Consider the following 13043-nt stretch of genomic DNA (forward strand, 5'->3'; position numbering starts at 1 on the left):
TTATTTTAAATAAATACATAAAGAAAAGCAGTAAAAGAGAACCCCCAGGGTCCTCTTCTGCTGTTGGGGGGCTCCCTGTCGTGTGGGTCACGATGCTCCTATCACAGAAGCCACATTGCGATGGGCCTTGCAGACCGAGCCACCTGTCACCAACTGGCACTTCTGGCCTTGTCCTGAATAGCACGCCTTGGTTACCGGAAGCCCAGGCCCTCCCATCCAGGCAGCCTCTCCCCACTGAGTCAGAACCCCAGATGTGAGGGTGGGGCCGAGAATGTACAGCACAAAACACACAGGAGCCAGGCCCTCCCTCACTTCTCCAGCACTTTATTTTGGTCCCAAACTGAATCTGGTATCCGACCTGGTGGGATGGTAGCATGGCAGCAACCCTCAGAGAAGAACCCCACCCGAGACTTCCCCGCGCGGACCAATGCTAACAGAGGATCCCACACTGCTTTCCTCAGAGCCACAGGCATTGCACAGGGAGAGGAAGAAGCAGGGAGCCCAGCGAGCCCATCTTGCTAGGGGCAACAGGATACTAGGTAGACACAGCCACTCCAGACAACTCAGGCTGCTTCCTGTGGCCCCTCACCTGCAGCCCCTGGGTCTCCGCTCAGAAGGCTGCTGAAGAACCTGGGGACACCTCTGCTTCTGCGAGCCATCCTGGAACCACCCAACCGAGACAGGACAGGCTGCAGCACTGATGCACTTTAATGAGCGCCCTGCCCTCTCCAGCTGGGCCACGCCGTGGTGCCCACCGGCTGGCCTCTAGCCGCAGGAGCCGTCCTTCCAGCCATCACGCCAGCGTTCATCCACGAGTGAGCAGTCAAACTCTGGCTTGCCCAGCTTGTGGTTCACCTCATTGTGCAGGCGGCACAGCCACTGCGAGAAGCTGGTTCGGGTGCGGGTGTCTGGCTGGTTCCTGCATATCCTACAGGGGAGGGGACAACAGAAGGTGTGAGGGGCGAAGCCCCAAGGCTCCCCAACTCCTCAGCTCCCCACAGGGGAGGGGCAAGGCACTGATGGGAGCTCCACCCAGACAGGAATTCCCAGGACCCGGTGACCCTGAAGCTTCAGGGCGTGGCAGCCCCTGCTGAGAGCCCTGGGCAAGGCATTCAAGCACACAACTTTATGACCTCTTAACAACAGGGAAGCCTCACTCTGTCCCTGGCCCCAGGGCACAGCTGGGCGGGCACTGGCAGACCTGCTCCACCCTCCTGCTAACTGTCCTGGCTTCCAACAGCAACAGCAACCCTGCCGTAGGCAGGCTGGGAGCAGCTCCTGTTCTCTCCAGGAGGAAGAGGCTGCTTGGGGAGCAAAAGCAATGGGTTCCCAGGTCTTAAAACCAGGGACCCAGTGGCCGGCGCTGTGGTACAACACGGTCAGCTGTTGCCCACTTAACCGGAATCCTACACAGGCACTGGATCCCATCTTGGCTGTTCCACTTTTGACCCCGAGTACAGCAGCAACCTCAATTCTTGCTAGGGGCAACAGGATACTAGGTGGACCCTTCCCCTCCGCCATAGTGGCAGGAGGAAAAGTGGAAAAGAGAGACCCGTATTAATGGTGGGGAAAGCATCTTCTAAAGGTTTAGCTCAAAGATGTTTCTCCATAAACAGAACTCATGGTTTCCACGGTACCTGGCCCTGGGACAAAAGGCCAGAAAGGTGTCACTAGCCACCTTCCTTGGTCCAGTCAAGCCCTCCGCCTTGGCAGTGGCTGGAGACAGAATCAGGCTGATGGGGAATTGATGTGTTAATGTTGCCCTTGTCTCTTGGGGAAGCGGGTTAAAATATGCACTCGTCTCTGAGACGTGCTCTGGTGAATCCACAACATTGTGGGGAAAGTACCCCTTTATATTTGAGGAAAAATGACTTGAGGACCCAGAATGCCCTAACTGCCCACTGCTCAGTCTAACTCCTCACACACACACAGGCCTGAGAAAAGCAGCAGAGGGCAGAGTGTGGGCTTACGTAGCCCATGTGGCCCAGCGCCAGCAACTCTGGCCATCAGGGGAGTGAATCACTTTCAAAATAAATGCGCTGGTAATAAAACCAGTAATCCAGCTCAGAGGTCAGGCAAGGTGGAGCAAGGACAGGACCCGGAGTAGCAGAGAGGTGGCTGGTGGTCTGCACTTGGCACCCCCCTCCGTGACATCAGCAGGAGCACTGGGCAGCTTGGGGACATGCCTTACCTCTTCCTTATGTCTTCGGCACACTCCTCACATGGGAAAAATTTGGAAAACAAGTGAATGAACTGGGCCATGTCTTGCTGCTGTTCCGGAGTGGGCAGGTCGGGGTAGTAAGCGGCCAGGGTGTGCAGGACTGCCCAGCTGTGACGACCCAGCTCCTCCCGATCCGGCGGGCAATCCTCCCTAATCTTGGTGTCCCGCTGCAGAAGTAGACCAACTAAGGATCAGTTAAGGCTCCCCAAAACACACAGACACCCCCATTTCCGCCTCGGTCGAGGATGATGACCTACGAACTCTGGACCCTGCAGCCGCCCCACCCCCGGCAGCTGAAAGGCAGAAAGCTCGGGACGACCAGGGGGCTGGCCGGGGTCCAGCTTTGGGGACAGCCAACCCCCAAGGGTCCGGGCCCCTGACATCCCACTCGCGGGGGACTGGGGGCCGGATACCTTCTGCTGCGAGCGCATCCACGTCTTGAAGTCCACGCAGGCCCGGCAGGGTCGCTTCTGGCCGGCGCTCTCACCGCCCTGAGGCTCCGCGGCCGCCGCCTGCGCTGGCCGCCCCGCGCCCCGGCCCCGCGCGTCTGTCACCAGGTCGTCCATCGCCTCGGAGCGCGCGCCGCCCGGCAGGAAGGAGAAGAGGCTCCCGCGATACGAGCGGCGCGGCTCGCCGGGCGCCGCCATCTTGGCCGCGCAGCGCCTGCCGGGCCAGGTCGGCCGCCAGAGGGGCCGCCAGCTCGGCCTCCAGGCCAGCGCGCGCGCCGCCGCCAGCGCGCGGCCGCAGGAGCCGGGGGCGCGCGCCGCGGGCGCGGAGGGCGGGCCCGCGCTCGGGGAGGGAGCCGGCTCGGGGCTGGCGGCCGGGCTGCCCCCGGGGCCCGAGCCGGCGTCCGGCGCGGAGGCGGGGCCGGCGGCCGAGGCCCCGGGCCCGGGCGAGGCGGAGCCAGAGGCCGCGGCGCTGGGCGAGGCGGGGCCGCCGGGCCGGGCCGGGCCGGGGGACCGGGCCGGGCCGGGGGCCGGGGCGGGGCCGGGGGCTCGGGCACCGCCGGCGCTCCGGGACCTCGCGGCCGCGCCCGAGCTTGGTTTGCGTCGTCCATGGCGGCGCTCCCGCTTTCGCCAGTAGAAGAGCAGCGTATTGTGGAAGGTGCGCCGCGGACGCGCCGTGGGCTCGGGCTGAGGCCGAGTCGAAGTCCGTGTGGCGGCCCGCGACGCCCCCATCGCTCCGCTGTGAGCTCTGCGCGTGCCCGCGGCCGGGCTCTGTGTCCTCAGCCAAGGGGCGCACCCATTGCTGGCTGCGCGGAGCCATGGCAACGGGCGCGGGACCCGGCGTGACCACACAAGAGTTTTCCTTGGCAACCCTCGCCCTCCTGCTAGCGGTTCCTCCCTGCGCCTGGGCCTCGAGGCAGGTGCAGCCTCAGGGCTTCTGGCCCGCTCCAAAAGCTGTCAGTATAGTGGGCACGAGGCCACCTCCTGGAGCTCAGGTCCTTCTCCACGTTCGTGGTCACCCGCAGATACTCGCCCAGGTCCTGTTCCAAGCACCAGGGGCCCTGAGCAGGGGCACCAATCATGGCTTCTCCACTGCCCTTATCTGATAGTCTCGTCTGTAGTCTGCTAAAAGGCACCCAGGGGTGGGGACCCCTGCACAGCCGTGTGGTAGTCCCTGGAGACAGAGGAAAAGGCTGGGGTTATCTTAAGGGAACAGTGGGGCAGGACTGGCGGATGGTGGCATAGGGTGGTGAGGGGTTGCCTCACAGTCCTAGCAGTGCCAACCAGAGCTGACCCCGACTCCTTGCTGTGCAACGGATTGCGGGGGGGGGGGGTCTCACCGGCTAGCAAGATGCTTGGAAATGGGAGTGGACAGCAGTTGGAATTGTCCCATAGAGAGACAGAAGTTAGAGGCATACAGGGGTCAGTACCATGGCATCCATAAGTTAAGCTTCCATCTGTGGTGCTGGCATTCCTCGTGGGTACCAGTTCAAATCCTGGCTGCTCCACGTCCCATCCAGCTCCCGGCCTATGGTCTGGCAAGACAGTGGAAGATGGCCAGGTGCTTGGGCCCCGGTACTCACGTGGGAGTGCTTGGCTCCCGTCTTCGGAACAACCCAGTTCTGGCTGTCACGGCCATTTGGGGAATGAACCAGAGGACAGAAGATCTTTCTCCCTGTGTCATTTCCTCTGTCGTAACTCAAATAAAAATACTTTTTAAAAAGGCACAATGGATGCAGGCTTGAGCCTGGTGTTTCCCCGCTTTTGTCCCGGGCCTCTCCAGGCTGGCTGGGCCCTCAGTGTCTCCTGGGAAGCAGGTGTCTGCTGCCTGAGCCCAGACCAGGGAAAAGTTACTACAGGGACAGACACAATGGGTTATTGTCTCAGCCAAGGCAGTTTCCTGGAGGGACGCTCGCTGCCTGGGGTGGTGGTAATGTGACACCCAGTGGTGGCCCCACACAAGCAGGAACCTCTGGTATACCCTAGCGAGGTGGGCACCTGGGTGAGCCCTTTGCCCAGACATTCCAGGGCTTCCAGCTCACTCCTGACCATAGTCGGGCACTCAGTCCAGAGCCCCCTACTAGGGCCAGCTACTGTGGAGTGACCCCTTAGTTGGGGTCACTGACACCAACTTCCTCTTCCGTGAGCAGCACCAACAGGCGGGCTCTTGGATCGCCCTCCCCTCCTGGAAGGGCCCCACTCCTTCCTGCGCCTCCCTCAGAACAGCCTTGCACACCTGCCAGGTAGGCAGCTCGTCCTCCGCCCCGTGCTAACACCCTCCTGCAGGCGGCCAAGAACCCAGGGCGGGGCAGCTTCCCAGGGACTGCGGGGAATTCCACCCTTCCGTCTTCCTGCTGGGCTGCCCGGGGAGTGAGCCACCAGGACAGGAGCCACTGTCTACACATCCCAGCCAGCGATGCCCGAACCCAGGCACCCGGTGTCGGTGCGCGGGGCAGCCCTGGTGCAGACGGAGAGGCTGCAGGTACTGACGGGCCCGACAGCCCTGGGGGTGGGCAGTGTGGACTCCTGTCCAGACCCTTTATCTTCCTCCCTGCAGACATATGCCTTCTCTGTGTGCTGGTCAGATGGCAGCGACACCTTAGTGCACAGAAGGTGGAATGAGTTCAAGCAGCTCAAAGTGAGTGACCCCGGGGTGTAGGAGCGACCCACCCTCACCACCTTGGGGCTTCTGGTCCCCGTTACTCCCTGGCAGGGTCGGGGAGCAGTGTTGCCCTGGCGGCCAGCAGCTCCGGGAGACAGACACCTGGCTTCTCTTTCTCAGAAGTCCCTCAAGGAGACCTTCCCGGTGGAGGCGGGCCTGCTGCGGAGATCCGACCGAGTCCTGCCCAAGCTTGCTGGTCAGGCCAAGCGAGCCTGTGTGGGTGTGGGGAGGTTCAGGGAGCCCCCAGCGGGCGCTCACAGCGTGTCCTGTGCCTGCAGATGCTCCGCTGTTAGCCAGAGGGGGACGCACAGGCCGCGGGCTGGCGCGCCTGCGGCTGCTGGAGACCTACATTCGGGAGCTGCTGGCCGCGGAGGAGCGTGTGTCCCAGAGCCCAGCACTCGTGGGCTTCTTCGCACCACAACCCCTGGACCTGGAGCCCACGCTGCCCCCTGGCAGGTGCTTACCACAGCTCCCAGCTCCCAGAGGGGGCCCCAGAAAGGGAAGAGCAGAGAGCAGCTGGGTGGACTCCTGGGCGCCCCTCCACCTGCCCTACCTAGCTCCGCTGCTCTGGCTTCCTCCCCAGCCTGGTCATACTGCCGGCCCCTGAAGAGCCCGTGCTGCCACGTTCTGCCGGCCAGCTTGCTATCCGTAGCCTGGAGGTGCAGAGGCTGCCCTGTCTGCAGCCCTTCCACACCCAGGACACACGGGGCAGGCCCTTCCAGACACAGGCCCACGAGAGCCTGGACGTGCTGCTGCGACACCCCTCAGGTTAGAGTCCCAGCCTGGCTGGGGAAGCAGCCTTTCTGAGCCAGTCCCAGTGGGTCGGGGGTCTGAGCCACACCTGCCTCCTGTGCACAGGCTGGTGGCTAGTGGCAAATGAGGACCAGCAGACAGCCTGGTTCCCGGCCCCCTACCTGGAGGAGGTGGCCCCCAGCCAGGGCCAGGAGGGCCACCTGTTGCTGGAGAACAGTGGTGAGTCCACCCCCCACCAAGGGGGACACTATGCAGTGAGGGAGGGCTGGGCAACGTGGAGGACCCCGAGACCCAGCAGTGACTCCCAAATGCCCACCGCCAGGGTCCCGGTTCTTTTCCACCTGCGCATATGAGGGTGGCCGCGTGGATGAGCTGTCGGTTCCCGCAGGGGCGCGCGTGTGTGTGCTGGAGAAGTCGGACCGCGGATGGTGGCTGTGCAGGTGCGCAGGGCGGGGCTTTATCCAGCTGAGCCCATGGGGCAGGGCACCCCCGCAACCAAGCCCCACCTGCCCCACAGGTATGGCGGCCAGACCGGCCTTTTGCCTGCAGTGTTGCTGAAGGAGGAAGCGCTGGGCGTGCTCTTGAGTGGGCCAGCGCTCCACGGTGGGGAGGCTGCAACAGGAGCCCTCGGATCCCAGGAATACAGCAAGGCCTACGTGATTCCACCCACCGTGCCTGCTCGCCCGACACCCAGCACAATCCAGAGCCGCTGTTGCACCATCACTCGCAGGGCCCTGGGCTGCCATCCAGGGCGCCAGGCCCGCCAGGAGTGTGGAGCTGTGTGAGGTGGGGTGGTGATGTGGGGGCTCCCCAGCTGGCAAAACCAGTAGGCTGATTTCGCACGCCCCCTCAATAAAGTCCCAGGGATGACAGGACCCTGGCATTGCGCCCGTGAGGGTGCCCAGACACACAGACTGAGCCAGACACACACGTTCACTATGTATTCGGGAGGGCTGGGGGGGCCGCAGGGAGTGGGGACAGCTTCATGTTGTGCCACAGGAAATCCAGGAAGGTGGCTGCCTGCAGCGTCCGGCTGAGCCGCTGGAAGTGCCGCTCTGGGGAGTACAGAGAAGGTGGGGTTTAGTGGGCTGTGTGCCCATGTGCTGCCCCACCCAGGCATGCCCACTCACCAGTGTAGGGCAGCAGGGCCTCCAGGGTGGCTCGCACGCCCTCATAGGCTAGCAGTTCCTGGGGGGCCTCGTGCCGCAGGAGTACGCCCAGCACAGCCTGGGCCTCATGGCAATGGCGCGAATTGGTGTTCCACGTGACGCAGAAGCGCAGCAGGGCCTCTGTGGGCAGGGGGCGGGTCAGTCCCCTCACCTACTGGGCGACCCCGCCTTGACCCAGGCAGGGCCTGTGGGCAGGAGGCTGGTTGGTCCCCCTGCCTGCTGGGCTGCCCTGCCCGGACCCAGGGCCCCTTGCGGGCAGTGCAGCAGGTCCCCCTGCCTCTATGGGTGGCAGGCAGGTCGGTCCCCCTGCCTGCTGGGCCGCCCTGCCTCTATGGGTAGCAGGCTGGTCGGTCATCCCATCTGCTGGGTTGCTGCCCACAACCTTCCCAGCCTGGCAGCCAGACCTTTCTGGTCCCTGCGCAGTCGGAGCACCGTGGCCTCCAGCTTCTCTCGAGCCTCAGGGTCCTTCCGGATGGCTGTGGGGGCGCAGAAGGAGGGAACTTGAGGGTCCTGAGCCACCTGCAGGCCCCAGCCCATCCCCGGGACGGGCACTGACCCTGGACAACTGTCAGCACTGTGTGGGGCCGGTCCAGGGAGATGGCGAGGCCCAGCGCTCGGAGGTAGCGTCTTTCATGCAGCAGGTTGTCGAGTTCCTGCTGTCTGGTGGGGGGACAGGAAGGACAGGGTCCCTCGGACACGGCCCTGGGGCTGAGGGCAGAGCCTGTACCCAGCCTAGGTTTGCCCGAGACCTACCTGACCACTTGCTCCTCGTGCTTGGCCTGTGCCTCTGCCTGCTCCGCCTCTGTCACATCCTGGGGTCAGGTCAGGTCAGACTGGGCCCAGGTCCCCCCCCCCCGACTTCCCGCAGCACCACCAACCCCGGCCCCGGGCTCAGAACCTTCCAGACAATGACGCAGGAGTCACTGGCACCGGTGAGCGCACGGTCATCCAGCCGGCTGCAGTGCAGGCCCCAGATCTTGTCCTCATGAGCATCCAGTGTCCGCACGCACTCGTTGTTCTTGATGGTCCACAGCTTCACCAGCCCGTCAGAGCCGCTGGGTGTGGATGCAGAGTGGGGAGCAGTTGACGCCCAGGCCCACTGCCCTCACTGCCACTGGGTCTGCCCCGGGGGCAGGGGACCCCAAGGCCGACCCCCACCGCCCGCCCAGCCCACATACCTCGACAGCAGCTGTGTGCCACGGCTCACGAAGACCACCTTCAGCACTGATGCGTCATGCCCCTCGAATGTCTGTGGGGTGAGGGAGAAGATGATGGAGGGGTGGGGTGGGGGTGGCAGGGTGCAGCGGGGTGGGGTGCAGGGGTCCCTGTGGACCTTGAGGCAGCTGAAGTCTTGTAGCGACCAGAGCTTGACTGTGCCGTCAGCTGAGGCGGTGGCCAGCACCTGGTCCATGGGCGAGAACTGGACACACCATACGCCACGCCGGTGACCGGCGAACACGCCCAGCAGCTGGCACTGTGGCAGGGCCCAGAGCTTGGCCGTGCGATCCTGTGAGCCCGTAGCCATCAGCTTGTCATTGGGAGCGACAGCCACACTGTTGATATCCTGGTGACGAAACAAATTCAGCCCACTGCAGCAGGGGCTGGGACACACCCCAAACCCCCCAGCCTGGTGGCCGCGTGCAGTCACCCACCTTGTCATGGCAACGCTGGGTGGTCTGGGCTTGCAGGAGGGTGGGCCCGTCACCCGGGGCTGTACCCTTGGCCAGCAGGGCCCCAGGCAGTGGCCACAGCTTCACTGTGCAGTCCTGACTGCCGGTCACCAGGAAGGACTCCTTGAGCCTGCAAGCAGACGGGGAAGGGACGCGGCTGAGCCCGAGCCGCTGGCATGCCACAGACCGCACTCTGTCCCAAGTGAGGGCACCACCCTGGGGTGCAGCCCTGGCCCACTACCTGGAGCAACAGATGGCACCCACACTGTGCGTGTGCCCAGAGCCCTGAGCCACACAGGACACCTGGCCAGCCTTGTTCATCCTCCAGATGCGGACACTGTGATCCTGGGCACAGAAGGAGCGTGGGGAGAACAATGAATCAGGGGCCTGTGTGGCCTTGACTCCACCCCCCCAGACATCTCAGGAACCTCACCTTGGCGCAGCTGGCAAACAGCCAGCCCTTCCGGAACACGTCCAGGGCCAGGACAGTGTCTGGGGGAGCAGGGAGGGTGGTCAGAAGCTGGTCACAGGAAGGGGGGGGTGGCGGAGTACAGAGCTGAGCCCCACTTGCCTGTGTGGCCAGGCAGCAGCTGGCAGGCTGACGTCCGCAGCTCGAACACTTTGAGGCAGGAGCTGTTGGAGGCCACGACAATGTGGGAATCCTCAGGCCCGAGAAACCGCACATCTAGCACCTCCTCGCTGTAGCCAGCAAACTGGGGAACAGCACACGGCCCAGCCGGGGTTAGTGGAGGACCAGGCGCCCACCCAGACCCCACGGCTGGGAGAGCGCGCTCACCTGCTTCCGCAGCTGCAGGGAACGCACATCGTAAAGCAGCAAGTTGTGGTCCGTCGTGACGGTCAGCAGCAGGCCAGCGGCGGGGGCCAGGCTGCAGTGGCTCAGCTCCCGCCCGGGGCCCGGCCACGGCGGCTGCGTGTGCACACACTGTCCAGAAGCCGCCTCCCACACGCGCAGTGCACCTGCCCCAGGACACAAGCGGCTAGGACTCTCGGCTGTGGGCCTCCCCCAGGCCCTGCCCCGCCCGGCCCCCGCCCACGTACCTTGGTCACCAGCGGTCAGGAAGTGCAGGCCTGGAGACGTGACACCCAGGTCTGGCGCTGGCTCCTCCGGGAGCAGCACGGCAGCCTCCACGCTCTGGGGACAAGCCACATCTAAGGCTGCAGCCGTGACCCTGTGACCCCGGCCCCCACCTCTGACCCACAGGTACCCCACCTCAAACACGGGCACGGTTCTTGTAACCTGGTGGTTCCGGAGGTCCCAGACGATGCAGATCTTGTCCCGACCAGAACTGAGGGAGAAGCGACTACGTCAGCTCCAGGGCTGCCACCGCCCCCTCAGCTTCACTCTCCCGCACGGCCCGGTGCCGACCTGAGCATGGTGTGGCCATCCTTGCTGAAGGCCAGCGAGGTCACCGAGCTGTAGTGGGCAGCCAGCACAGCGAGGCAGGACCGGTCATGCAGCGACCACACGCGGATGGCAGAATCCGCCGCTGAGGAGAAGAGCAGCAGGCGAGCGGGGTCTGGGTGGAAGGCCACCAGGCTGTGGACGGGAGGGGCAGTGAGTGGTGCTGCCCGCGGGGCTGGGGCCTCTACCCGCGGGGGCCTGCCTGCTCGCCAGCTCCCACTCACTGAACGACGCCAGGGGAGCCCCGGAGGTGGTGTGTCCCGTAGTGCCGCACCACGTCCCACACACGCACCGCGCCATCGCAGCCACCTGTGGGAACACACTCAGGTGATGGAGCCAGTGTGTCCACAGCCCCCGCCCCAGCTGCCCCTGGCCCAGCGGTGGACCTACCGGTGGCTAGCAGTGTGGAGGTTGGGTCGAAGGCCATGGTGGCCACAGGGGCTGTGTGTATGGCCTTCCACAGGCGGGTGACCGTGCCCTCCCGCCAGGCCCACTGAGCCAGCAGCAGTGCCCGGCTAGCTGTCACCAGCACCTGGGGAGACGGCAGTTAGTGGGGGCAAGTGGGGGGCAGGACGTGTCCACTCCAAGGGAGAGAGAAGCCGGAGCCCACCTCTGCCCTGCCCTGGCCTACCTCACTGTCGGGGCTGAGGTCGAAGGCAGTAATGTCCTCTTGGTCCTCCTAGTTCGGGAAGGAGGGACCCAGAGAGCCATGAAGGTGGGCTGCCCTTCCAGCCGCCCCGGTCCCTGGGCACACGGGGGACGTGGCAGTGGGCTGCCCTTCCAGCCGCCCTGGTCCCTGGGCACACGGGGGATGTGGCAGTGGGCTGCCCTTCCAGCCACCCCAGTCCCTGGGCACACGGGGGACGTGGCAGTGGGCTGCCCTTCCAGCCGCCCTGGTCCCTGGGCACACGGGGGGCGTGGCAGTGGGCTGCCATCCCTCCAGCCCTCACCTGCTCCAGGCTCCGCAGCACAGCCCCTGAGGCCACATCCAGGATGTTGACTCGGCTGCCACACACACAGAACAGGTGCTGGCCAGTCCCATCCAGCTGCGGACAGACCCTCAGTCAAGCCAATGTTTGTGGGGGTGGGCCAGCGCCCCCAACCTCAGGGACCCAACCACCCACTCCCACCTGCCCCCCAGGAATGCACCTGTGCCTTCCCGCCCTTGTAGAACGGCTCAAGCTTGCGTTCGACGGCATAGCTGGAAAGAGAAGTGGGGAGCTGGGGGTCATCTCTGCCCTGCCCTACTGCACACCAAGTGCTGCCCAGAGTGACCTCAACAGGCCCCTCCCCTTGAGGAGCTCCTGGGTGGCAGCATGGGGAGCCCTTAGGTGAGGGGCTGGTGCTGTGGGGTAGCAAACTAAGCCTCCACCTGTGACACCCATATGGCCACCACTTCAAGTCCCGGCAGCCCCACTTCCCATCCAGCTCCCTGCTTGCGGCCCGGGAGAGCAGTCGAGGACGGCCCAAAGCCTTGGGACCCTGCACCCGCGTGGGAGACCCGGAAGAGGCTCCTGGCTCCTGGATCGTGCCTGGCCCAACACTGGCTGTTGTGGCCATTTGGGAAATGAACCAGCGTATGGACTATCTCTCTTGTGGGCGAAGGAGTTGATAGCCGTGTTAGGCTGAGCAACGACAGGAACTGGGCTTGTGGCTCCAGCAGAAGCACAGGCTAGACTGGCTGGACCGGCTAAAGGATTTGGAGGGAAGAGCATAAAGGAGAAGAGAAGGCGACTTCGCAGAGACTTCTGCCATCACTGGACTCCGGTGCTTCATCCCCACACCTCTCCCTGTCCACGTGACTAGCATCGCTGGCCGAGCACTCTGTATAATTCTACCTTTTAAATAAGTTGAAATAGAGCAGACGCTGGGTCTCACAGGTAAGAGGTGGGCTGGAGTCAAGGAAGGCACCCACCAGCTTTCTCCCCCCCAGGTGCTGGGCGGCAGCACCCAGGCCTGGAATCCCAACTTCCACACACCGCCCCTTGTTCCCCAGCCTGGCCGCTGCACCTCCCTCCCTCTGCCCTGGACGGCCCCTTCCGCCTCCCAACCCGGAGGCCACACTACGTCCCTCTTCCTTCGCACGCTGGTGGGCGCCGGGCCCCTGCGCAGCCAGGTCAGTGCTGGACAAGGCCCCTGGCTGGCCCTCCTCCGCCTGCCTCCTCGGGATCGCCTGTGTCCGCACCCTGCACGCCGGCGGCATGGGCCGGCTCTGGCGCCCACGACCCCCAGCTCGCTTCCCCCGGACTCACTTGGCCTTGAAGCGGCCAACTGCGGCCGCGGGCTCGTCCATCTCCCGCGGGACACGCCGCCGCGTGGGAAAGCAGCCAGTCCACCCGCACTCCCGGCTCCTTCTGATGGCGTCACCGCCCGCGACAAGATCACCTCAGGAGTAGCAAGCCCTGGCGCCATCTTTGATGTGGGCGGCAGCCGGGAAGCGGAAGCTGGCAGGGGCATTTCCGGTCTGGTGTGTTTGACTCCCTGGATTGGCCCATTTGTTTAAGATTTATTTTAAAACTTTTTTTTTTAAATTATTATTTACTTGAGAGAATTTCTGAGAACAGCCTCACTGGTTCACTCCCAGTGGTTGGGAAGCCAGGAGCTTCATCCTGCACAGGTGGCAGGACCCGCCCCCCCCCCTTGGGCCACCCTCTGTTGCTGCCCAGTGTGTCCCAGAGGCTGAAGTCAGGAAGAGCTCG

At 64.3% G+C, this 13043-nt stretch overlaps 3 protein-coding genes across 5 annotated transcripts; 1 reads left to right on the forward strand and 2 right to left on the reverse strand.

The window, feature by feature from the left end:
• Nucleotides 1-310: 310 nt before the first annotated feature.
• LOC121152060 (FAD-linked sulfhydryl oxidase ALR-like) lies at nt 311-2945 on the reverse strand. Of its 3 annotated transcripts, none has more exons than XM_040973983.1 (3): nt 2635-2945; nt 2192-2367; nt 311-928 (listed from the first exon to the last, which is right to left on the reverse strand). In XM_040973983.1, exons 1-3 carry the CDS (start codon nt 2866-2868, stop codon nt 766-768), a joined length of 573 nt encoding a protein of 190 aa, XP_040829917.1. In that variant the 5' UTR covers nt 2869-2945; the 3' UTR covers nt 311-765. The 3 variants fall into 3 exon arrangements, with proteins under 3 accessions (XP_040829917.1, XP_040829918.1, XP_040829916.1); XM_040973984.1 differs by having other exon boundaries at nt 311-923; nt 2192-2388; XM_040973982.1 differs by having other exon boundaries at nt 2192-2388.
• Nucleotides 2946-5083: 2138 nt separating this feature from the next.
• Nucleotides 5084-6867, forward strand: LOC121151900 (NADPH oxidase organizer 1-like). The gene is made up of 8 exons (XM_040973753.1): nt 5084-5149; nt 5225-5305; nt 5450-5525; nt 5608-5785; nt 5913-6097; nt 6188-6301; nt 6405-6522; nt 6600-6867. Exons 1-8 carry the CDS (start codon nt 5084-5086, stop codon nt 6865-6867), a joined length of 1086 nt encoding a protein of 361 aa, XP_040829687.1.
• Nucleotides 6868-7008: 141 nt separating this feature from the next.
• On the reverse strand, nt 7009-12744 carry LOC121152061 (transducin beta-like protein 3). Its single transcript, XM_040973985.1, has 22 exons — nt 12597-12744; nt 11494-11545; nt 11295-11390; nt 10976-11023; nt 10735-10876; nt 10569-10653; nt 10309-10479; nt 10153-10228; nt 9981-10074; nt 9718-9899; nt 9493-9634; nt 9355-9413; nt 9163-9266; nt 8904-9051; nt 8585-8815; nt 8430-8500; nt 8150-8306; nt 8005-8063; nt 7808-7911; nt 7656-7727; nt 7213-7371; nt 7009-7137 (listed from the first exon to the last, which is right to left on the reverse strand). The coding sequence occupies exons 1-22, from the start codon at nt 12635-12637 to the stop codon at nt 7019-7021; spliced, it is 2412 nt and encodes an 803-aa protein (XP_040829919.1). The 5' UTR covers nt 12638-12744; the 3' UTR covers nt 7009-7018.
• Nucleotides 12745-13043: the final 299 nt, after the last annotated feature.

Source organism: Ochotona curzoniae, unplaced genomic scaffold (assembly GCF_017591425.1).
Source record: "Ochotona curzoniae isolate NIBS_2020 unplaced genomic scaffold, NIBS_Ocur_1.0 contig_2321, whole genome shotgun sequence".
In the NCBI taxonomy this organism is placed as follows: domain Eukaryota; kingdom Metazoa; phylum Chordata; class Mammalia; order Lagomorpha; family Ochotonidae; genus Ochotona; species Ochotona curzoniae.